Source organism: Gymnogyps californianus, chromosome 6, assembly GCF_018139145.2.
Source record: "Gymnogyps californianus isolate 813 chromosome 6, ASM1813914v2, whole genome shotgun sequence".
NCBI lineage: Eukaryota > Metazoa > Chordata > Aves > Accipitriformes > Cathartidae > Gymnogyps > Gymnogyps californianus.
In genome coordinates this window covers 24,915,042-24,938,142 of record NC_059476.1, presented here as the reverse complement: position 1 = coordinate 24,938,142, position 23,101 = coordinate 24,915,042, and the positions used below count along the sequence as shown (strand labels likewise).

At 41.7% G+C, this 23,101-nt stretch overlaps 1 protein-coding gene and 1 long non-coding RNA gene across 5 annotated transcripts in view; both read right to left on the bottom strand.

The window, feature by feature from the left end:
- The window catches only part of KAT6B (lysine acetyltransferase 6B), a 117,653-nt gene extending 109,159 nt beyond the window's left edge, over window positions 1-8,494 (bottom strand). For 3 of the 4 annotated variants that reach the window (XM_050898792.1, XM_050898794.1, XM_050898795.1), the window contains exons 1-2: window positions 8,401-8,494; window positions 150-1,045 (exon numbers count right to left, since the gene is read on the bottom strand). In XM_050898792.1, coding sequence (XP_050754749.1) covers window positions 150-770 — 621 coding nt within the window. In that variant the 5' untranslated portion in view covers window positions 771-1,045; window positions 8,401-8,494. Of the gene's footprint in view, window positions 1-149; window positions 1,046-6,472; window positions 6,519-8,400 lie in introns of those variants that run through there. The other variant, XM_050898793.1, reaches the window with a different exon arrangement.
- Window positions 8,495-19,675: 11,181 nt separating this feature from the next.
- Window positions 19,676-21,777, bottom strand: LOC127017998 (uncharacterized). Its single transcript, XR_007766673.1, has 2 exons — window positions 21,670-21,777; window positions 19,676-21,096 (listed from the first exon to the last, which is right to left on the bottom strand). It is a non-coding gene; the product is annotated as an uncharacterized LOC127017998 (long non-coding RNA).
- Window positions 21,778-23,101: the final 1,324 nt, after the last annotated feature.

Here is a 23,101-nt window from a genome sequence, read left to right as displayed (position 1 = left end):
TGGATCTTTGACATGCATCCTCACTTATATACATTTAAATGGGTAAATAAAGAACAAGAAGAATCATTGTTTTTGCATTATGTAAATAAACAAAGAACAACAAGAATCATTTTTGCATTACTACATTTGCTCTCATTTTTCAGACCTACCTGGTCTTTTTCATGGGGTAGAAGGCTGACAGGTGGAAGAGAAGCTGGGAAAGCGCTGGAGTATTTTGGAGCTCCTTTGCTTTCCAGACTGCCATAATTCACTCTATACTGAGGTCCATCCTTCAGTAATCTCCCATTGTTCACAGCACGTTTGGCCCCCAGACGCAACCTCTGCTGAAAGGCAGGATTGTTGAAAGTATTTGCTAGGTCATTTTGACTTCTCAAATACTTCTCTATGTTTTTCAGGGAGGAGCCATTTGGTTCTTGAAGCCCTTCAATCGCTCTTCTCAAGAGTTTATTCCAATCCACATTACGAAGCTCATTACAAGCTCCTCTAGATCCCTTAACAGATTTAGGAATAGTGCCAGGTTTAACAGATGAAAACCGTCCAGGATTATCTGGGTCCTTGTAGGATGCAAGGCCTTTGTTGGTAACTTTAAGAATAGAACCATCTTGAACACTAAGTTCCAACTGTTCCGAAACCGTCTTCTTATCTAATCCATGGGAAGCACAAACAGCATGACATATTCTCTCTTCAGAAGGCCTTTGCTTCTGCTTTTTAACTTTTTGTATAGCTTCAAGAATCCACTCCGTATAAAGAGGGTTGGCAAGTTTTACCATGGTTGACCAGTAATTGTTTCCAGCCAAGGGTTACCCATAGAGGTTCCTCCTTATCCTTTTAGCAGATCTTTCAGAGGTTGTTCACATCTCAAACGCAAATCAAAGGATTCCACACACTGCTTGAATGCATCTCAAAAATATCCATCCTGAGGAGTCAGAAAAGGCAGGGAAATGTCTGCTGACTGAAACTTCCAATTACTTTGCCGTTATGGAAAGGTAGAAAGGATTCATTTGTGATGATACTGGTACATCCTCACAAGAAAGTTTGTTGCAACCTTTAAAAAGAAAAAAGAAGAGGCAAGGAGAGAATACAGTTAATGCTGAAGTAGTAAAAAGAAACAGAATGCATTCAGACATGCATTCATACTGTAGATGCTGCAGTATGCAAAAATCTTTGTGAGATTATATGAAATGTTTGCCATTTCCCACCCCACACCAAACGAGTCATCATAAAATTCTTCCACTTCTCATAACATTCAGTGGATTTAGTTTTCCTAAATTCCATCGCCCCAACACTTAACCTACTACTGACTTGCTGGACAATTTCCATTCAGCCAGAGATTTGAAAATATTCTCTAAAACAGACTGCCTACAAATCATTTCTAGACCCACTGGTATAAGAAAATTACTATCTACGTGGATTATACACACACTAAAAAACAAACAAACAAACAACAATCCCCAACCAATGAAAGTCAAATTATTAACCACTGCCATTTCTTACAGTACGTTGTCTGTGCCATGCCATATGTTGATTATACAACTCAGAAAAATAAAAACCAAAATATCAGAACTGAGTTCCTAGTATTACATCCTTCATTAATACCTAGGTACCCTACAATACAGAAAGGAATCACAAAGACACTTTTCATTCTAAGGTGTGCAGTAAAGAGGCATGCAGTTTTGATACAAACTCTTAGAAACAGAAATGAAGTAACAGTAGACATTTTCACATAAATACACTGTCAGCATGACATAAAAGACATATAAAGAGGTCACATTGACAAAATATGTTTCGGTGACTCACAGTTTAACAAACAATTTTCTTTACTTATTATGGAATATATCACTCCAATAGAAAATTAAGTGGCTACAAAAACTTATATAAAAGAATCCTGATCAAGATGTTCTTTCAGGTGTTTATCCATTCTACAGGACAACATATTAAAAAAAAAAGAAAAAAGGCATACAAATTAAACTAAGACAGTAGTCACCTAATCAATAAATAAATATATCTGAGGTATTAAGTTTTTTCTGCCATGAAATGTGAGGGAGAACTTTTGAAGACATTAACAGAACGTATAACTACTTCAAATCAAAGGAAAATAAATAAAAAACAGAGAAGAAAAAGATTCTCCAGTTTTACAGCAAAATCTAAAACTGAGTTAATCTGAAACTACATTTATAAAACTATGGCAAGCAGCCTATAACTAAGAATAATATCTATGATTACACAAGTCTTGGACCTCATTTTTATTCATTTATTCAAGTCATCTTGCATTTCAATTATGTTTAAAACTTGAGTAAATTATAAATAGGAAAGTAAATAGGAAAGAAACCTGAATTGATGCAGTAATCTAAATTATTTTCTACTTGTTAAAAAGATTCCTCTGCAACTGTGAAGAGAATGAGTACAAAAAACACTTTTGGTCCCATACCTTCTCCTCCCTCTACCCCCTCAAAAATCACTTTAAATATAAATTCCAGATCATGTTTCACACATTATTATACCTACACAACAGGATTAGTAACAAAAGAGCAGCTGGTTATTGGTGAATATAAAATTTTTCTATACCCAAATAGTAGAAATATTAATCAATTCATTTTATGAATTTGTCATTCTTAAGGTTTGATTGAAGCTTAAGCATTTGCAGATTTATAAATATGAAAGTTCAACTGACTGCCAGAATGAAAAGACACATTCCTGATAAAAACGCAGAGCCTGAATGTTTAATCGGCTCTCATACTGAACCCTATTGATCTACATAGATTGGATCCTGTTTCTTGCTTCCAGTCTGTACTCGTGCAAGTTATATTTGATAACAGTTCTGTGTATTTCAAGTACTTGTAATAAAACAATAACTTGTGCTGTAAACAGACATTTTAATTTAATCCAGCTAGCAAAAGCCATTCTTTCCCTACCAGCATTGTTCATATTCACTGTTTTCAGATAATTCCAAAATAACACTGTAGCTGCAAAATGCAGACCAACATAGGGAAGAAAAAAAAGTTTCCACTGTATTATGAATCCTACAAATTCTCTCACAACTCTGACACAGAAAATACAATAATACAACAAAGCAGAACTTTCTATATAGTGGACGTACACTCACACTGAGACTATTTTATACACTCTGCCTGTAGATTTGGAAGTTCTCTGTAGCTACATACAAAGCCCCAGATTCCTAGAAAGCTACTTTTAAGTTTAAAAGTTATTTAGTTAGGCTGTTCTACTATGAGTCTTCATGAGGACAGTCAGTACTTAATTAAATGCTGAACACTGCATTTGCTGAGTCAGACGTGCTTGCCCATTTTTAACCCTACTGCAGTACTGTTGTATTAAATTTCATACAAGCAACCACATCACTTCCATTAAATTCCAGAACACACAGTGCAGGGTCTGTTCCAAGCACCTGGACACCGATGAACCTTTCAGTATAAATGCTATAACTTGTGGGTTACAGGAATTTTTATTGGCCAATGACTGTGGCAAAAGGTGAGCATAAACCTATATCTTCATGTAAAGTCTGCTGCTTGGTACAGGAATTTCACAGCAATATACATTCAGAATTACGTTTTTACTTATTTACTTAAAACTCTGTATGTGTAATACAACCTCCTGCATACTAGCACCTAGTAAATCAACACTAGTTGAGTGTATCAGCAGGAGCACAGAATTTCCAACACACAGGACAGGATATTTCAAGAGGAAAATCAAGACATCTTAAATTCACACCTTCCAACAGAATCTAAGTTCATTCTGCTTTAGGAAACCATGCAAACCTCATCTGATCCAACTTTGGAATTGTTTTACCACAAGCTACAGTCTCTGTTATTCTGCCACTTTAATTGCATATGTGCTTGAAGTGTAGTACCCTGACCTCCACAGCTGATATGACAAGGTCTATCATATGTAAGATTCAGAATAACCTCTTAATAACAAACATCTTTGCCAGCAATATATCCTGGAGCTGTAAGTTGTAGAGGTCTTTCATAAATCAAGTTAAGACAGATGGATCCAAGATTGGCAATACAGAGATATATACATGCTGAGTGACTGGATAAAGACAAAACAAACTGCTTTAGAAACAAACTTTCCAGATTCGACATAAGAGGACGCACAGAAGTTCAAAATGACATTCAGGTTTCTAAGTTTAGAACTTAATTTCACCAAAACCACAAAAAGGTGGTCAGACATCATTTAATATAAAACGTGTGATGCTTACCCAAACAGATTTTGAGGAAATATCAATTTTTAAGAGTGATTATAAATTAGTAGCAGGCACTCATGTCTATTTATTAATCTTCCTCCCCTTGTAATTAAATAACTTTTAATCAAACCCTCAGCAGCACCCATCCAATCATAGATTAGATTTTCCAGACTGTTAAGTGCACAGGACCACTTCCAAGTTTTATGGCAACAGTCATTAAGCTCTTTCTATGTCATATTTCAGCTTCTACACCATGGTATCTTATTTTGAAAATAAGAACATTTGAGAAAGTTTGATTGCACCATATTACTGACCAAGTCTGTTAACAAGCCTGCTACTGAAGAGCTGCAGAACATAAGCATTCGGAGGGTTAAGTACAATACATTACCTTTAAAACACGAAAAGCCATCTCTAGTCAAGGCTTGTCCCTTTACCTAAGTCATAAATTATCAGATAAATACAAAGAAGTTGCAAAATTGCAGCTTGGGATTTAGAATGAATGCAAATATGTCCTTTATAAAGCACACACCTATTGTACAGCTGATTCTAACTAAAGAATGCACTGACTGAACATGTCAGGTGTCATCAGTAATCCTATAATCCTGTAATAAGGTCTTTTTTAGACTGAACTAGTATCTGGAATTATTTTCAAGTGATCCAGATTGTGAAAACAAGCTGTGTAGTCAGAAAGAAAAAAAAAAAAAATTAGCTATGCTCCCCCCCCACCCCGAAACAAAACTAGAAGTTATTACACAAGTATCCAAAAGCATTTCACAAAATACAATCTAAAGTCTTTTTTGGATAAATTAATTAAAAATTCGCTGCAGGTAAACTTTTAAAAACTGAAGTTAACACAGCTACCAAAAAAATAAACAGGAAGGGGGGGGGAGGACAGAGATGACAGCAACTTGTGCAACCTGGCGGTGACCTATGAAGCACAACTTCATTCTGCTCCCTCCTACCTGCTCTGCACACACTCAGGAGAAGCAGCAGCAGGCCAGCTCTCTGCTGCAGCATCAGGGTCAGGTAAGGATTGCAGCAGATGAGGAGGAGGAAGAGAAGACTGCCATTGCATTCAGTAAGCTTTTTCCCATTTTTCTTTCCTCCAAGCCATTACTTAGAATTCTGCAGCTAATCAACTCTGTATTCCACCCCCATCTCAATTAATGATGCAAAAGAGGCAAGATACTTGTTACCCCATTGCAAAATACATGCACCTACAAAGAGACAGAGAGAAAGCAGATCCTGGCAAGGACTCCCAGCACACATGACGCTCTTAAAATTACTCAGATCATGAAGTCAGCTATTGTATTATTCTTCATACAACATACAGTTTTCAATTATAACAAGGAAGGGCAATGACACTTGCACGTGCTTTAAACAGACAGATGAGGAGATGTTATACTAACTGCAGAACTACACCAAAAGACTGGGGGGTGTGGGGAGTAAGAGTGGTACACGTGAATCAAACTGATGAAGTGCTTGCACTCTGTGATACCCCACAAGCCAGTTTAAGATTCTATGCTAAAAAGCTGTTCACAACATGACAGCAGCAAGCACCACCAGAGGAAACAGCATCAGCACAACACAACACCAGCAAAATCCCCCAAATTCACCCTTCCCACCCTCTTTCATGGAAGTTCTGAGCACTTTAAAATATGGCACTAGAGAACATCAGGGAGCACGGGAAGGTAATATTCACTGCCAGAAGTTAACCCGGGAAGAGGGTTTCACTGAAAACATTTCTTCTTAGGACAGTGATTTTTCAACAGAAGGGGTATCCCTTTGCTTTTTGCAGAGCAGGTTATTTTCAATGCTCGGTGACAGCACACTGAAGGTGAGGTCTGGGCAAAGAAAATACGGAGTGAACATCACTTCTGAAACGTGGCTTTAGAGGCTTGAATATTCCCCTCCCTAACTTACTTAAAATTTCTGCAGTATATCCAAGCCATGGAGATTTGCAACGCCTAGCGCCAAGGCATTGTTGTATTTGACAGGGGCCGAGCCAGGGCTGGCTTTTGAACCCTCCAAGCCCTACTCCGGGATTTTTCATTTCAAAGGCAGAAACGCCAAACCCGCAGGCTCTGCTCTCCGGGGCACGGCGACCCCGCAGGACAGGGCAGCTGGGAAAGGACGGCGACGGTGTGCACCTGCACCCACCCCACGGGGGCGGCGGGCGGGCGGTGCCGGGGCCAGCGGCCGCGCCGGCGCCCTCGCCGCACCCGCGGGAGGCAGGCTGAGAGGGCCCCCCCCCTCCCCGGTACCACTCACCTCCGCGGGACCGGGGCCGCGGGGGGAGGAGCCTCCTCCAGGCGCCGCAGCGGCTCCCCCTGCTGCCGGCTCTTCCCCTGCTCCCGCTGCCAGACTGCGCCGAGGCGGCTGCCCCCGCTGCTGCGCTGCCCCCCTGCCGGCGGCCGCCGCGACTCCCCCTGCCGCCGCGACTCCCCCTGCCGCCGCGACTCGGCTCGGCTCGCCTCACCTACGCCGCCATTTTGTTTCGCCGTGTTGTACTTAACGTGAATCCGACATGACACTGATTACAGCCCAATGGAGTCTCATTAAAACCTTACCTACCCTCACGCCCCGCCCACCGGCGCCCGCCATTGGGCCGTCCTGCGCACGCCGCTCCACGCTCACAGGCCGCGGGCCCGTGTCCATCAACCGCCTACACCGGCCCTGTTCCGCCCAGCAACCAGCCCGTCTCTCCCATTGGAAGGCGGGGCGTGTCAATCACGAGGCACGCCCCTTACCTCCACGCTCAACTCCGCCTACCTGAGACAGGGCGGGGCTGGAGGCTGCCGTTGGCTGCCACCGCCGCCACACAGCCGCACGGCCCGCCCACCCGCCCGCCACAGCCCGGCCCGCCTCATTGCTGGGCCTCGACCGCTAGCGATTGGTCACCCGCCGCAAGCGGAGGCGAGAGTTCTCGCAAGCCCGCCCTCCCGTTGGCTACCACTGCCGTCCGTCTGGTCCCCCCGGCCTCGCTACCCTCCCCCACCCGCCGCCGCCCCACCCGCTCCTGAAGTTTGTTTGAGAGGGTGATCGCTAGCAGGAGACACCGGCGGCGGCCGCCGGAACCAGCCCGGCAGGGCGGGCGGGCGCGCGACACACGCTAATAAGCAGCCTTAAATACTGAGCGTCACGCGCGTGCCTCGGATCCTGCCACTCGCCCGGGCGGGCGAGATGGAACAGCACGCTCCCAGCACAACCCTCCCAAGGTGCCTGGCACTGGCAGCCGCTTATCGCGCACACACGCACGCACACACGCGCGCGCACACACACACACACCCCACCCCGCACCGCGAAGGGAGGGGAGGAGGGGGTGGGAACGGGGACGGCGACAATGACTCCCAGCTCTACAGCCACATGCCGGTCCCTGCAAGTTTCGCCATGCGAACCACAGGGACTTCTCTGTCACCCCGTCTGCGAAGGAACAATTGCCGCCTCAGAAAGACAGGGTGGGAGCATGCAACACAAAAACCTCAGCCATCCCCTGCCGCCCTCCACCACTCCGTTCCCCCTCTCCCCACCCCATCCAACCCAGCCATCACCTCCTGCTGCTGCTCCCCCTCCTCTGCAAAACGCAGAGCATTGCAATGCATTTACCGAGCACAAGTGCCTGCAAACACGTGCATCAGCCTCCAATGCAAAAGAAAAAAAAAAGTACCCAGCCTAGTGACAAGCCCCCTGCACTGAGAGAGGGGAGGGAAAGGGGGTTATTATGGCAAATTGCAGCCTGTCACCCAATGCAAAACAAAACCCACCGCATGCTCCCTATTATCCCCCACATAAACTCCTGGGAATCTAACCTCCGATGCAGGTTTCCCCCCTTTTGCTTGCAATGACCTCCTTTCTCTGCCTGTGTGTGTTTCTGCAGCAGCGGTTCCTGCGGAATGTGCTGCCCCTGAAACGCGATCGCGGCTCCTCTCTCTCTCTCGCTCGCTCTCTCCTTCTCTGTCTCTCGCTCGCTCGCTCGCTCTCTCTCCTGGCTGCAACCAGAGCCAGGAACACAACAACAACACAACCTTCCCCCACCCCCTTCCCCAAACACATACACACTGAAGAGACCCAGCCAGGAGAGCCAGACGAGCCGGGGAGGGGGTGGAGGGAATCCCCAGCCAGCGGATTGATTGCACCAGTTACCTTCTCTAAGCCCCTTTGCAAGAGGGGAAAAAAGAAGATGAATACAGAGAGAATACCTTGTCTCCCCTCCTCCTCCTCCGCGGGGCTCCTCTTCTCACTCCAAAATACTAAAAGGTGGACGGGCAGATCAGACACAAGCGTTCAGCTCACGGCGGCGGAGAGGCGGGGGAGGGGAACCACACGAATAATTATCATTAATTTAGAAATTAAAACAGAAACCCACCCCAGACCTCCAGCCTTCCCGATGCCGAGCGGACGCAGATTGCGAGGACTGGTGCTAAGACACAGGACCTGATAACAGCTAATTGAAAGGTTAATCTACATAGGCTGTGACAGAAGAGGTCCCTCCCCACTTTTTTATCTGCTGTTGGCAAGTGGGAAATTGAGCTCCCCCCACCTTTTTCCCTCAAAAAAAACAAAAAAAAAAACCAAAAAAAAAAGAGGGAGAGAAAGGGGAAAAAAGGCAATAAAGTTTGGGGGAGGCGCGTCCCCGCGGCGGCGGCAGGCCGTGAGCGCGGCGGCGGCTTGGGGCTGAGGGACGGGGCGCGCGGGTGGCCGTTGCGGGGCGCGTTGGGCGGGAAGGCGGCCTGAGGGGAAGTGGTCACCGCCGCCTCTCGGGGGGCTCTCACGCCGTCCTCGGGGGTTTGGGTTGGGCTTTTCGTCCAATATGGGGCGATTTAAAATGTCTCGATGGAAGCACCACCACAGGCAGGCTTTGGCAAATCCTTCCTAAAGGGCTTGAACAGTGTTCCTCGGTCTGGAGGAAGAGGGCTGTGTTTGAGGCAACCATAATTAGTCTGAGGGATGAAAGGAGGGTGAATAAATTACAGATGTCGTCCTCCCATTGAGTTTGTTGTAAATGTAACAAGATGTTATGAGGAATGTACTTTAAAGGACAAGGTGATAACACATATGGACTTAAAACTCATTTAAATGTTTTCTCTAGGCTGTCCTGACCCATGCTGCCAAAGGCCACTCACCATGTCAAAGTTTTAATACTACTCAGGATGGTTTCCTCAGCTATGGCTAGCAAATACCACGTTTCACCGAAGTATGGCATGACAAAACACTGTAGGGTATATACCATAGGGTACCACGCAAGGGTTTTCCTCACAGGTAGGTAATATACCTAGCTGAGCATCTACTCGGGCACCAAGTAGACACTCCCCATCGTCCCAAACTTGAAACGTGACCCATCTCAGAGGTCTCCTAGACATCCTGTTTTCCATGTCTTGTGGGTGACGTGTTGCGTTAGGTGCCTGTCTGCAAAGTTTTCTAAAAATATCTAGTCCTGAAGGAGAAAAGATAAAGATACAAGAAAAAAATAATCTCCTTTTAGAGTGGGTGGAAAATGACCTTCTACAATAAATTAAGAAGGTCTTTCCTAGATCATGTACTGCGTGTAGACCAGCAAGCGAACAAAGTTTCTGTAATAAAATACCAAGCATTAAAGTTTAGTGCAACTTTTTCAGTGTCAATTGCTGGAGATACTGTATAAGGAAGCTCTTTGGTGATGTTTTAGAGCACTGTAAAATTGAATGACCTACTTACAGAAAGCTACCGGGTGAAAATAATATTCCAGCATGTATCTAAGATACCATATCTGTTGACTGAGGTTTTAGTCTTTTAGCTTCCAGATGCAGCCTTTTAAACATAGAGCGGGAAATTGAAATGTGTAGTGACCTAATATTTGTTGGGGAATCCTTCAAGGTTCATGTATTATGCAGGACTTGGCTGTGATTGAAATTAGTTTTTAAATTATTGGAAACAATATAAATCATTACAGCACAATTTGTAGCAGAGCATCACATTTGCAATACTATTCTGAGTGTTGTGTCAACATTTCCATTATAAACTTTTTTTTTTCTTTTCGGGAAATTTACAGCTTGGTTAGTGGTAAAAGAGAAAAATAATCTCTTGAAACTGAAACTTGGCATGGCACATCCCAGTTCAGGAAGCAAAACACTGGAGAAAACTCGACAATCACTATGGCCATTTTGAAATTACGAGTGTGCTGAAGACATAAGTAATAGCACAGAGAAAAATCATAAAAGTCTCTGGTTTAAATACTTTCATTCTTTCTTCTTAATATAATTCTTCTCCTAAAAATAAATTTTATAGGACAATATGTCATTGGGTGTTGTGTTTCAGTTTTCAACATTTTCAAGAACCTTTTGTTTGAAGAGAAACTCCTGTGGATCTTGTCATTCACATGTGTACCTAACACTATGTAAATTCTGAAGTTAAGCAGATGAACCTCTTTATACGTGAATCATCCTCCAGCAAGCTGAGATCCACTATCACTGTTAATTATACTATTTCCCAAAATAATGACTTCAAAAGAATTGTATATCATGTGAGTTTAGGGCAGTTCAATTTGAGACAGTGCATGTTACACAGACAAGCTGTAAGTACCTGAAACACTTTGGATCTAGTTGAGAATGTCTAATATGTTGTGTGCATTTTGGTTTGTGATCTAGATAAGAAATGTTTCTGTTTTATTGTATGAAAAAAAAAAACACAACCCAAACCCTACATTAAAAATATCCATGGAAATGTTATAAGCCCATCAAGGAAGTTAGTGTAAGCAATAAAATTCACACTTTAGCATGTCTTCTGCTGTCAGACTTTGGGGGATTTACTCTCCCATAGCCACTACAAAACTGATGAAGTACGACAGTTAGTGCCCCTGAGCAGTAACAGGTGCCTAGACACCTACACACTGAATACACCCATTCCATCTGCCAAAAAGATGTCCCTGATATTAAAAAAAGTATCTAAAATCAAAACCACTCTCTCTCATCTGCTTTGACAAAGAAGTACTGTGGCCCAGTTCACTCTGTTACATTAATTTTCTTGCTTTACTTATAGTTTAAATACCCCTTTTTAAAGGATATTTTTTTTCCTCCTGTGGAAAAATATATTTGATTGCACATCTGTATTGTAATGTATGTAGTAAGCATATCCCTCTCTCCAAAAGTCCTTAGGATTATTCTAAAAATGCATGTATGCTTGCTATTTTTGGATCACAAGTGAGAGAAAGCAAGAAGTTAAGGGCTGAGCATGGTCTGAGTTAAATTCAGTTCTCAAAAATCAAAATCTTAAAACTGCTATATGTATAGCAGTGGTGTAAGACAAGCTGGAGACTACTGCATAAATGAAGCCCAGCCATATGCAGACCAAATTCATCAATATACAAAAAAGAACGCTAAGTTAGAGTTTGAACACTCATTTGAAATCAGTGAGAAAATTCTTGTGCATGAGATTACTGCCATATGTAAGAATAAGAATTTCCCTGTGAGGGCTTTAATCGCTGGTGCAGTTCCATTAGAACTAGTAGGGCTGTTGCATATTTAGAAACAATTATATAGTTGTCCATGTTGGTATGGTGACAGATCCCTATTTATCTTTAGAGCTGCTAGAGGGTGAAGTCTTGACCCCCATCAAAGTCTGGCAAAACTCTCTATGACTTCAACAAAGCCAGGATGTTCCTTCTATTATTACCGTACATAACCACATATATGACTACCGTCACCTGGCAATTGCCTCCGCTGGCATACGCTGTTGAAAGAAGTGACCTTGGGGAGAAGAGTCATCGTAAGAGTGCAGCTAGTTTCTTCACAGCCTCCACAGTCATCCTGAGCGTGTCCCTGCTGATGAGCTGAACACATATATTCTTTACCTATACCACTTCTTGTGCTTAGCTCACCTGCCATGGGTTCAGCGCCTTCCCTGTAACCCTAACCTTCAACCTTATATTCCTTCTGGATTAAAACAGCCTTTTCTTTTTTCACTTACGAGATTTTTTTTACAGCCTTTTATATTTTAATTTAATCTGAAAGATTAATCCATGTAACTAAGTCTACCCCTCTGAATACAAACAGAACGTTTCTTGGTGTGTGTATGAGGATATGCATTGCTGCACACATTGCCCAATTTAAGCACTATTAATAAATACTAATATAGATTATATTAATATATATGCATGTATTTATACACACACGGACACACACAAAGTGAATAACCTGTGGGCATATTTTCTGATCATTTGCTGTCTCATCTATTACATTTAATAAAATTGAATACTAGTATAAAATAATCTCCTGCTGCCATCTTACTGATTTGGGGGCTTTTTAATTCCTGAAACTAACAGATTATAAGGTAAATGCTATAACAGTCTCAAGTCAGGAGTTGTAATTGGCGTAATACTGTAATTTGGAAGTAAGTGTTTGTGGTAGATCAGCTGTCATCCCACAGGGATGGAGACAGTGACTTTTTATAATAAATCCCACATGTTCCATTCTACTCTGGCAAATATACCACACCGATATGTCAAAGTACTTTACAATCCTTAATTAATTAGTTCCTGTAAGAGCTCTGTTAGGTGAATGTGTATTATTTTTCCTGTTCTCCAACCAGAGATACAAAGCATAGAGCAAAGTGGTTAGAAGAGGATGCCAGTTTAAGGAAAAATCTGGCCGCCTGAGTTCCAAGGGCCCTGCTCTAGCCACAGGAGATCCAGTTACGGAGTAGCTGTGCTAGACATGGAGAAGAAACTAGTGGCCTGTTAACGCATATTTGAAACCTTAGCAGGAGCATGTCTTTTTGCTGCATTAACTATTATACATGTTGAAGAGGCAACAGGATGAATAGAATTTGGGAGTGCAAAGGAAAAGGCTAAAAGCAAAGCAGAAGAAAAACCAGGTGGCTCTTACACATGATAGTGTCCTATAAGATGGTATCTTTCATATACACAGTATCTCACAATACTGCATATGGAGGTTCTGTTTATACACACTTGATAAAGACTTAGCAAGTGATTAATAGATGTTTTAATAAATGGTAATCAATTGTTACAAGTCCAATGGGTCAATAGGGTTTTTTATAACAATAGCTCATCATTGTCTGAAACACCCTACCGATGTATTTAAACTCTATACGCTCTACATAGAAACACCTGCTAATCTTGTGTTAAACCTCACAAATGGAATCTTAATATAAAGTGTGACTCAAAACAAATTTGCTGGAGAAAAAAGGATTAGCACCTAGGCTCCACAGTAAATTGTTAGTTATAACTATACTGGATTTAAGTTTCTCCTTTTGCCATGTAAAACGGACTGATACGACAGGAAGCATTTTGCTGCTGTGTGCAGGAGTAGCGTTTTCTAGGCTAATCCCAAGAGGAAGGCCTGGGATATTGCAGGACTCTATATCAACTAGCATCACTGAACTTGATGCAGCTTTGTGTTTTTATACACATTTACGGTAATACTTTGTGAGGGTAGCTGATGAGATGAAGGATGGAATTGAAAATGAATAAAGATCAGTTTGCTCAGAGCTAGTGAAAGCTGCCATAATCAAGGGCTGCTCAGGTCCTTCTTGCTACCGGCCTGCTGCGGTTAGTTAGTCTAGGTGAAAGGGGAAGGATGCTGGTGTTTGCAGGAGCCATTTTAACACCTCAGCTTGTCTTTGTGAGCTTTAAAGTAATTAACTCTCCAATCATTATCGGTTGACTTTGTCCACAGGTTTATGTTTCCCTCCTGCTGTTCCCTTTGGGGATATTGGGTTGTCACTTTATGAGAGGGGGGGGATTCTTTTTAGAGTTCACACAAAATCCCTTTCACAGCTTCCCAACAGCTTTTTGTGCTTTCCAAACTGCTGGAATACACTCTCGCTCTCTGTTTTAATGAACATTACTTGTATAACTTTCTACAGATCCAACTGGACAAGAAGAGAGAGAGGAAAAAAAAAAGCCTGCCAAAAAGCCTGGCATCACACTTGCTGAGCCCTTCAGATGAAAAGGCGGCCATCCTCAGTACTTAGAAGCCAATAAAAGAGACTGCAAAGGCAGTTTTGCTAAATAAGGTTACTTTGAACCTCTAAAGGATCCTGACAGTCCTTAATGTAACTGAATGAATCCTCACAACTTCCAACTGTGATGTGGGTGTAGTACATTCTAGTTCAGTTTTAGCCAGGGGAAAATTTCCAGACTTGAAGTTGTTGGCAGTCTTTTATTGGTCAAACATTGCCAAGAAACATGGAGAAAAAGGGGGAGGAGAGAGCTTAACCATATTTTTGTTAATCCCATTCTCATCCAGTTTCCACTATATTTTTTTAAATCCTATTAGTAAGGCGAAGAAATTGAAATGATCGGAGAGGCTGTTATCAGCCACATAATTTGGAGACTATTCTGATGACTGCCCAACCCTTGGTGTACAACAGCACTAGACAAGCAGCCAGAGCAAAAAGAAATACGACTGAAAGGCACACCCACCACATTTCAGACTCAACAGACAGTGAAAACCCTCGCCTACTGCAGAGCTGGTTGGAGCACTTCCCCTTTCAACTTCTGCTCAGCATCTCCCGGCACACCCACCTTCTCATAAAGGATGGGAGTTTGGGAAATAACCCATGTGACAAACCAGCTCTGAATTTGCTGAGCCCAGGCTTAGAAGAACCTTAGGTCTGCTCTGTATTGTTTGAAAATCGAGCAACCTCAACTCTAGTCTTTTCCTTTTGCAGCTTGAACCAAGTGGAGTTTGGCTGGTCTCAAGGACCAAACTGCTCTCTCCAGCTGGAGCTTTAGCTGGGTCTGTATGATGTTTTCTTTACTTTCTTTGTTGGCAGCATTAGTTGTGAGGTTCCCTTGCTAAATAAAGCTCTGACTGCACAAACAATTTATTTCAGTCACTTCCCATAGCTGCCAGTACTAGAGCAACTCTACCTCTGTTAGCTAGACTAGGAGGCCTGTCAGAGTCAGGTGGCAATACAGCACATCATTTCAAATACCTTTCAGAAACCTTTAGATTTGCTCAGTGCTGCTTTAAAAATAGCCAGTGGCTTGCTTGTATTAGAGCTCCCAACCTGACTAACTCTGGTTGTTAAATTATTGTCACGCACAGTAGGATTTTGTATTAAATATCCTTTGGGAAGGAAAATCTGAGTGAAAAGGGATTTGGGGGGCAGGAGGGACTTGTTTTTCTGTGTCAGGTAATATGAGAATGTGAACTGCTGTAGAAGCTAGGAAGAGCTAAGGTAATAATATACCAGTGCTGGAAACATGAAGTATCTTCTTCATACACATTGAACTACACAAACTGTCTCGTCAGTGGTAGATAGGATAGGTAGCTGGTGATTTATCAAGATGTTAGGGAAGGAGTGGCATTATCCAGCATAATGAAGCCCTTTGTTTCATTAAAAAAAAAAAATAAAGAGGGAAGTTCTACCTCTCAGCTGATGGCAGGACCTGGGCGAGCAGTGAGATTGTCAGAATTGTTTCCTTAGCACTGGCCAGAACCCCCCTGTTATCCTGATATTATTCTCCTTTGTTATTCGATACCCCACAGTGCCAGCTAAGTCAGGAGTTGTCACACTCCTCACTGGTGCAGCAGGATACAAAATAGCTGGGGGTGGGGAGAAAGACTGGAATGGTTAGGAGGTGGAAGGGAAAAGGCCTTTTTTTTGTGAAAACAGTAGCACCAGCTGCATCCTGCAAGTCGCTAAATTAGCCAGTCAGTTGTTTTTCTTTTAATTTTTGTGTGAATTCAAGAATAGGTTGTGGATGTCTTGGCAACTCATGAATGAGGCTCTTTATGAAAGAATTCACCTTGCAGAGGGGCTGCTGTCAGATGCACAAGCCTCTTTCCATTAATTAAGCTTCAGAACATCCCCTCTTTTTTTTTCCCCATCCCTCTCAACGCCTGGATAATCAGACCCTGTGTCTTTCCATAACATCCACCGCTGTCTCTCTTGCTCCTCACAGTATTTCACCCACTCTGTTAATTCTGGGCTGCCAGATTTTTATTTTTTTTTTTTTAAACACAGCTTATTGCTGCTAAGTGAGATATCATGCTGCCTGAGCTAAGAACTAAGATGAATATTCTGCTCCAATGCAACCAGTAGCATTCTCTATGCATTATTTTCAGCTGAAGGGTGGCCTAAGAGCAAAGTTGAATATTTTCAAAAGCTTAGCTGGGAGTTAATCAACTCTTATTGTCTTTCCAAAGGAGCTGGGTGCTTAACTTGTATCCAGTGAGTCATCCCCTGCATTGTCGCTCACTCACACGCAAGCAGTCCCACAGAAGGTGCAGAGAATGTTCATACATGCTAGAAATGACCTGCCGTTGAAAGTGTATAAGCTAAACTGTATCAGGTTAGGAGTGATTACAGATGTAATTATGCCTGAACAGACAGTCTGGGGAGAGAAGGTGGGCACTGCCAAGAAGCTCAATCAATCCTCACCCAGCTTTGCTGTGGTCTGAACAAGATGTGTGACTGCAACTGAATAGTCTTGAAGTTTTTAGTGGGGATACTCATGCGTGTGTTCATGAAGTTATACACCTGCTTCAGGGAATAATCCCAAATATTTTAAAACCAGTGAAAGGTTTCCACTGACTGATGAGCTCACTATCATACCTTAAGTGTTTGCGTGTTTGGGCTTAATTTTGTATGGCTGATTTAAAATCCCAGTCATTAGGAACAGAAAAATACGTATATGGTATTAATGACAGACTTTTAAAAATGATCTGTTCGTTTTCCTTCACTTCCAAGTAATGCTGAACATTAATTTCCTGCAAATGAAGCAATCTGAAGTAGAGTGCACAAAATAATTAATCTTTGGAAACTCTGGACTAAATTAAAATAATTTAAAGTTAAATAAAGAGCTCATCTGTGGCCTCAGTGCTCTTTCTGGGAAGCAAGGGATACATAAAAGAATCAAAAAGAAAGCAAATACCAAATTATCTAACAGAAAAGGAATCTACAAAGATGTGTAATAAATTCCCGCATTACATCATAAAAATAACTTTCTCACAAATGCTGTCATTGCAAATGCCAAGACACATAGGAGACCATTCAATTAGTAGTAAAACTGAATAAGCAAATGAGAAATTATTTACATTGGAAATATGCATTTTCTAATTTTGGGGCTTGCTGGCATTTTTTTGAGAGAATATCAAATTATCTATTATACTACAGATTTATACAAGGAATTAGATGTGGTAGAATTTGAAACACCGTTTAAATTGTAAACTTGTGGAGGTAGAAACTCTCTTTATGAATGCAGGCAGCATCTCAAAGAATGAGCACAATAAACTCAATGTTTTTATTGGCAAATGTTGACTTTTTAATCCAACACCATAATTTGGTTAAAATTAAAACATAAACATAGTTGAATAGTTATCTGTAAATGGAGAACATTCAGCAACATAAGAAAAATAATTCCATCTTCATTAGATCCAGGAAAAGTAAGACCTTTTTTTTGTTTGTCATCTCATCTGAAAATCAGGCCCTGAATTTCTGTGCCTACATGTAGCCATTTCAGGAAAGACAGTAAATAAGCTATTTTTATTTACCTTCTGCAGAGGGAATCCATAAAAATAAATCATTAATATTTGTAAAATAGCAGTTACATCCTCACAGAGAAATTATACACAGTAACAAAATATTCCTAAAAACCAGAAACCTCCAGTAGAGCATTCTTGTTCACATCCCTTTGCCCACTCAGCCTACCTGTCCTTTGTTTCTTTCAGGGTTTCATTTGTCTTTTTTTTTAATCTTTCCTTGGCTTCAAATCCACAGCTATCCAGAGCTATCAGAGGCAAATAGTCTAATGGAAAATAATATGGCTGAAGAGATTAAATACAATAGTGGGCATCAGGATCGTTTGAGCTTTAAACACATGGTACTGTCTCTAGTCTTGCTGAAAGCTCCTTGCTACAGTTTTCGTGTTTGTTAAATAGGGAAAATATTAACCTGTCTCTTGGTGAAGCAGACTTGGAGCTCAGAAATGCTCCTGTCTGTATAAATGCTGGAGATTATTAGAGAGAACATGTTCAGCTTGGGAGGGGGGGTCTGAATATAGTGATGAACCCACTCAATTTCAATTGCTGCATATGAGGTTTTTTCCTATTATAACAATTAACCTCTTAGAAAAGAATTAGCATTGAGTTTACATGTTGACTCTATAGACATTGGATAATTGCTTTTAAAAAAATCATCTATAGTCCAGGAAATTACATTTCTCCTTTTGCTTCTAAAATTACAAACTTCTGACTTCGCAGCTGGTAATGCAAGCAATCAAAATCGGGTCTCCTGAGTGCAGTTGCATGACACACATGAACAACAATCTCATTTCATAAAGAATTAACCCACAGCCAGCCACGTTAACTGGCTCCAATTCCTGCCACAAAGCCCATCTGACCTGAGCACTGTAGTTCCCCCTTTGCATAGGTAGCAACGTACTGGTCAAGTAACAACAAACCTTCTCGGAGCCCTAGCCTAACAAAGCTCCCTGACAGAGGGAAAGAGTTTGGAATAAAGGACCGAACTGAAACTCAGAAGCTCTGCCTTCATTTTCTGTCTTTCTTACAGACCTCCTATCAGTAAGTCACTGTCCTGGTTTCGGCTGGGATAGAGTTAATTTTCTTCTTAGTAGCTGGTACAGTGCTGTGTTTTGGATTTAGTGTGAGAATAATGTTGATAACACTCCGATGTTTTAATTGTTGCTAAGTAGCGCTTATCTTAAGCCAAGGACTTTTCAGTTTCCCATGCTCTGCCAGCAAGCAGGTGTGCAAGAAGCTGGGAGGGAGCAGAGCCGGGGCAGCTGACCTGAACTAGCCGAAGGGGTATTCCATACCATGGAACGTCATGCTCAGTATATAAACCAGGGGGAGCTGGCCGGAGGGGTGGATCGCTCCTTGGGCATTGGTCAGTGGGCAATTGCATTGTGCATCACTTGTCTTTTCTTGGGTGTTATTTCTCTCTTTATTTTGTTGTATTCCTTTTCTTTACTATTATAATAACGATAATGATAATAATATTTTATTATTATTATTGTTGTTAGTATTATATTTTATTTTACTTTAGTTATTAAACTGTTCTTATCTCAACCCATGTTTTACTTTTTTTCGGTTCTCCTCCCTGTCCCACTGGGAGCAGGGGAAGTGAGTGAGCAGCTGTGTCGTGCTTAGTTGCTGGCTGGGGTTAAACCACGACAGTCACTTAACCTCCCAGAGTTTCATCTTCTATCATACAGAGACAGTAATACCTCCTTTGACTGTCTTTTTAATCTAGAGTGTAAGGAAAGTGACATCTAGGCACTACTGTGGTTCTAATCAGTAACCTCATTAACCACTGTTTAAACAGAAGGGCCGACTTCAATTTGAAATTTCCTTGACTTTATCTAGTTAAAATTCTCTTTGTAATTTCTCTGATTTTTTTTTCTTCTTTTTGAGAGAATGTAGGAGGAAAGGAGTTAGTTGTTTGGGGTTGATGATTTAGTTCTTTAACTGCTCCAAGTATAGGTTCATAGAAAGGAAGCAGAGAACATAGATCCAAATGAGGAAAAGCTGGCAAATTTAACTTCTTTCAGCAGGATCGCTCCCTAAAATGTGTTCTTTAGAGCTTAGATTTAAAGATGACCTGCAAATGAAAGCGCAGAATAAATGTGTAACTCAATTGTGTGCTTTTCTCAATGAGCTACCTTAAAGTAACCCAGGTGGAGGTTCCCTCAATACCTCCCCAGCATTTCATAGAATAAACACCTTGCTGCTTTCAGATGTTTTTTCTTGATGTTCAGTCTAAATCTTTCTCTACTGGGTTTTAAGTGATTGCAACCCTAATTATAGTCCTAAATCAGTTCTTCTGCTTTATTAGTGTTTACTGCAAATGGTTGTCTTGGGTAAGCAATTGCCATATTTCTCACCAGTAACCAATTAAGCAACCTGTAGCCACTTATTCTTATCTTTCTGTTTTGAAATACTTTTTAGCTGAAAGATTCAAACAAACACCACCACATTCAGTTGTGCCAAAGACTGCCATTCAGAGGGTTTTGTGCTACACTATCCAGTCTGGAGAAAGGTTATTCATACGTTCAGAAGACTGACTTTGCTGGCACATGTACATGTCTGTATTTGAAATTTCTAGATTGACAACCCTTCAAAACCAATTGCCTTCTCTTGGGACAGGAACATGAACCTTTATTTCTCTTTGATTTGAGAACTGACACCACTGTGATCTCCATCATGAGTCCAGCAATATTAAGCGTGTTGTTCTTTACAGGCAGGACTGGCTGCTGGAGTTGAATGACTACATGTTGACCTTGGGGGAGCTGCGGGGGGCAGGGGGTGTTTGGCTGGTTTTTAAATTCATCTCCATGTTGTTGGGAAAGAAGCTTTTAGACATTACATGATCCATGTGAATTTAAACAACAGTTGATTTCAGCAGCATCTTACATTTTTCAACACAGCTTTATGAACTGTTGAGGCTTACTACAGGATTTTTTTTTTTTTAGATCAAAAGATGTGACAGGCCACAAAATATGCAGTGAAGAAATAAAACCATCCCCCATACATACCAAGAAGCACCACTACATACCAGACTCCCCTGACAAAGGTGTCTTTAGCATGAGTCCAGAAAATTGACACTCCAAACTGCACATATACTGCAAGACAGACAGTCGTCTGCCAGGGACAAAAGTCTGTCTTCTTCTCTCATGATGAATTACAATGGAGCACAGCAGTCATTGCAAGTTCAGCAAAAAGGGAGACTGCATGTGATGTGCTGCTCAACTGAGGGACATCAGAAGAACTGAGAAAGAGCTGGAGCTGGAGCTGGCAGGTTCCTCAGGGCTTGTGCCTCCAATCCATGGTTCTGCTTCTGCTCTACCTAGTCCCCTGCTGCAATGCTGGGCAGAAGTAGCCTGTCAGCTGTTCTAGGTCCAAGGCTTCTCTGGTACACAAGGAGCCTTATAGCTGTATTTAAGAAGGCAGAATTATTATCTCTCATTGCTAGACAGATTTAAAACCCAAAAAAGACTGAAGTTCTCAGAACCACATGTATAATTTTAAAATCCATAATGAGGGAGAATCTGAAACTCAGGAGGCCCTGAGTCCAATTCAGAGACAAATTTGAGCACTTGTGACAGAGACAGATGAGTTACATCCATTCATGGAAAGAAAAACAATTTTATGGTCATGCAACTGAATTGTTTCTAATTAATTCATGATCTATATTTCATACTGCTGAAGCAAGTTCTGAGACATATTAGAAAAAAACCTTCATGTGGCACATCCTAATGGTGGCAAGGGTGCTGAGTCACTGATTCCATTATTAACAAGTTTTCTTGAGTTTGTAACTCATCTCTTAATTTCATTCTTTTGTTCCTGGACACACATAATGAGTTGTTAGTACAGCGTAAGGGAGCAGCAAGGGTCAGTTGCCCCCTGCGGCCCAGGAGCCAAGGGGTATCCCAGGTCTGGCAGCGAGGGAGCAGGGTACGGCAGACCCCCAGGTCAGGGCCAGGTTTAACCAAAAGTCAAGCTCACCAAGCAAGTTTGTGGTGACAAGGCAGGTCCAAGCTCAAGCCGGGCAGTTGATCTGCAAGTCAGGATCCGTATCGGGTACAGTGATGAGCAGGCAGGTCCATTGTGATGAGGCAGGGCCAAAGTCAAGGTCAAACTGGAAAGTTAGTCTGTGGTCTGGATAAACAGGGCCCCTGGCCAGGCACAGATATGGCTGCAGCTGAGCTAGAAACCAGCACTCCTACTACATAGCCTAGGGTTGAGCTGAAAGGGGGCTCCTGCGCAGGGGTGGGGTGGTGGGGAGGCCCCAGGTGAGGCTGGTCAGGGCCATTAACGCTTGTGTGACCTGACACATAGATGCACTGTGTTTTCACATTTTCTTTATGAATAAATGCCATGGAGTGCCATACATTTGCCTGCCACATAGAGCAGGACTTTAATGTTACACAAATAATAACCTGATCCTACAAACCCTTGTATATGTCATTGAGATCTTATTACAGCCTGGGTAAGAGGATGCTGGGTGTTTGCACTGATGAGGCTATTTCAGTATGATAAGCTGCACTAAGTGGGCTCAGTTTTGCATCAGTGGAGAATATTTGCATATTGCACTGCCAGGGAAAAGAAAACCTTACATATTCCAAGAGTTTGCCATGCACAAAAATGCTGCTGCAAACATCTGAGTATGTGAGCAGTTCCAGTGAAGGCAATACTGCGTGAAAGTGCTGTGTTGGTGCTAGCAAGGCTAAATTAAAGGGTCTGTGACACTTCCAGTTTCTTGGATGCTCACTGGAAAACTCATCCATATACTGTCAGGACTTTTTGCAATATCCGTTGCCTTTTGATTTATAAAATTGCACATGGAAAAAGAGTGGTAAATATTTTTGGCTAGGAGTTTTCAAATAGTCTTTTGGACGAATCATTATTAGAACCAACCTTAAGTCCAACCAAATATTCCCATTCTCTTTCACTTCAGTCCTTGATATAGGCTTTCCTGTTGAAAGGCAGCCTGGAAGAGTTGTCCATATTTCCATTCAATACAACAACACTTTTTTTCTATCAATCAGCTGCCGATTTCTGATTTTTTTTTTTATTTCAGATTTTTTTCCATTTCATATGTTTTTAAAACAGACAGAAGAAGCCAAAATGTATCTTCTATTTTCCATTCTATGTTGCATTTTGCAGTTGTGTCTTAAAATTCTTCCATAAATCCAACACAATCTTATTCCTAAATTAATACCATTCTTTTAGGCCAGGACCTTCAAAAGCTGGCACCACATTTAAAAATCTAAGAAGACAACTTTTATATTAAAAAACAAATGACTTCATATCTATATAAAACTGTAGACACATGCTCATACATACATATACACACATACTTTTAGTGTAGTGATATGTTATAATGGATTTATATGTAGGTTATTGAAATAATGTAAATGAACAAAATAAAGCAGAT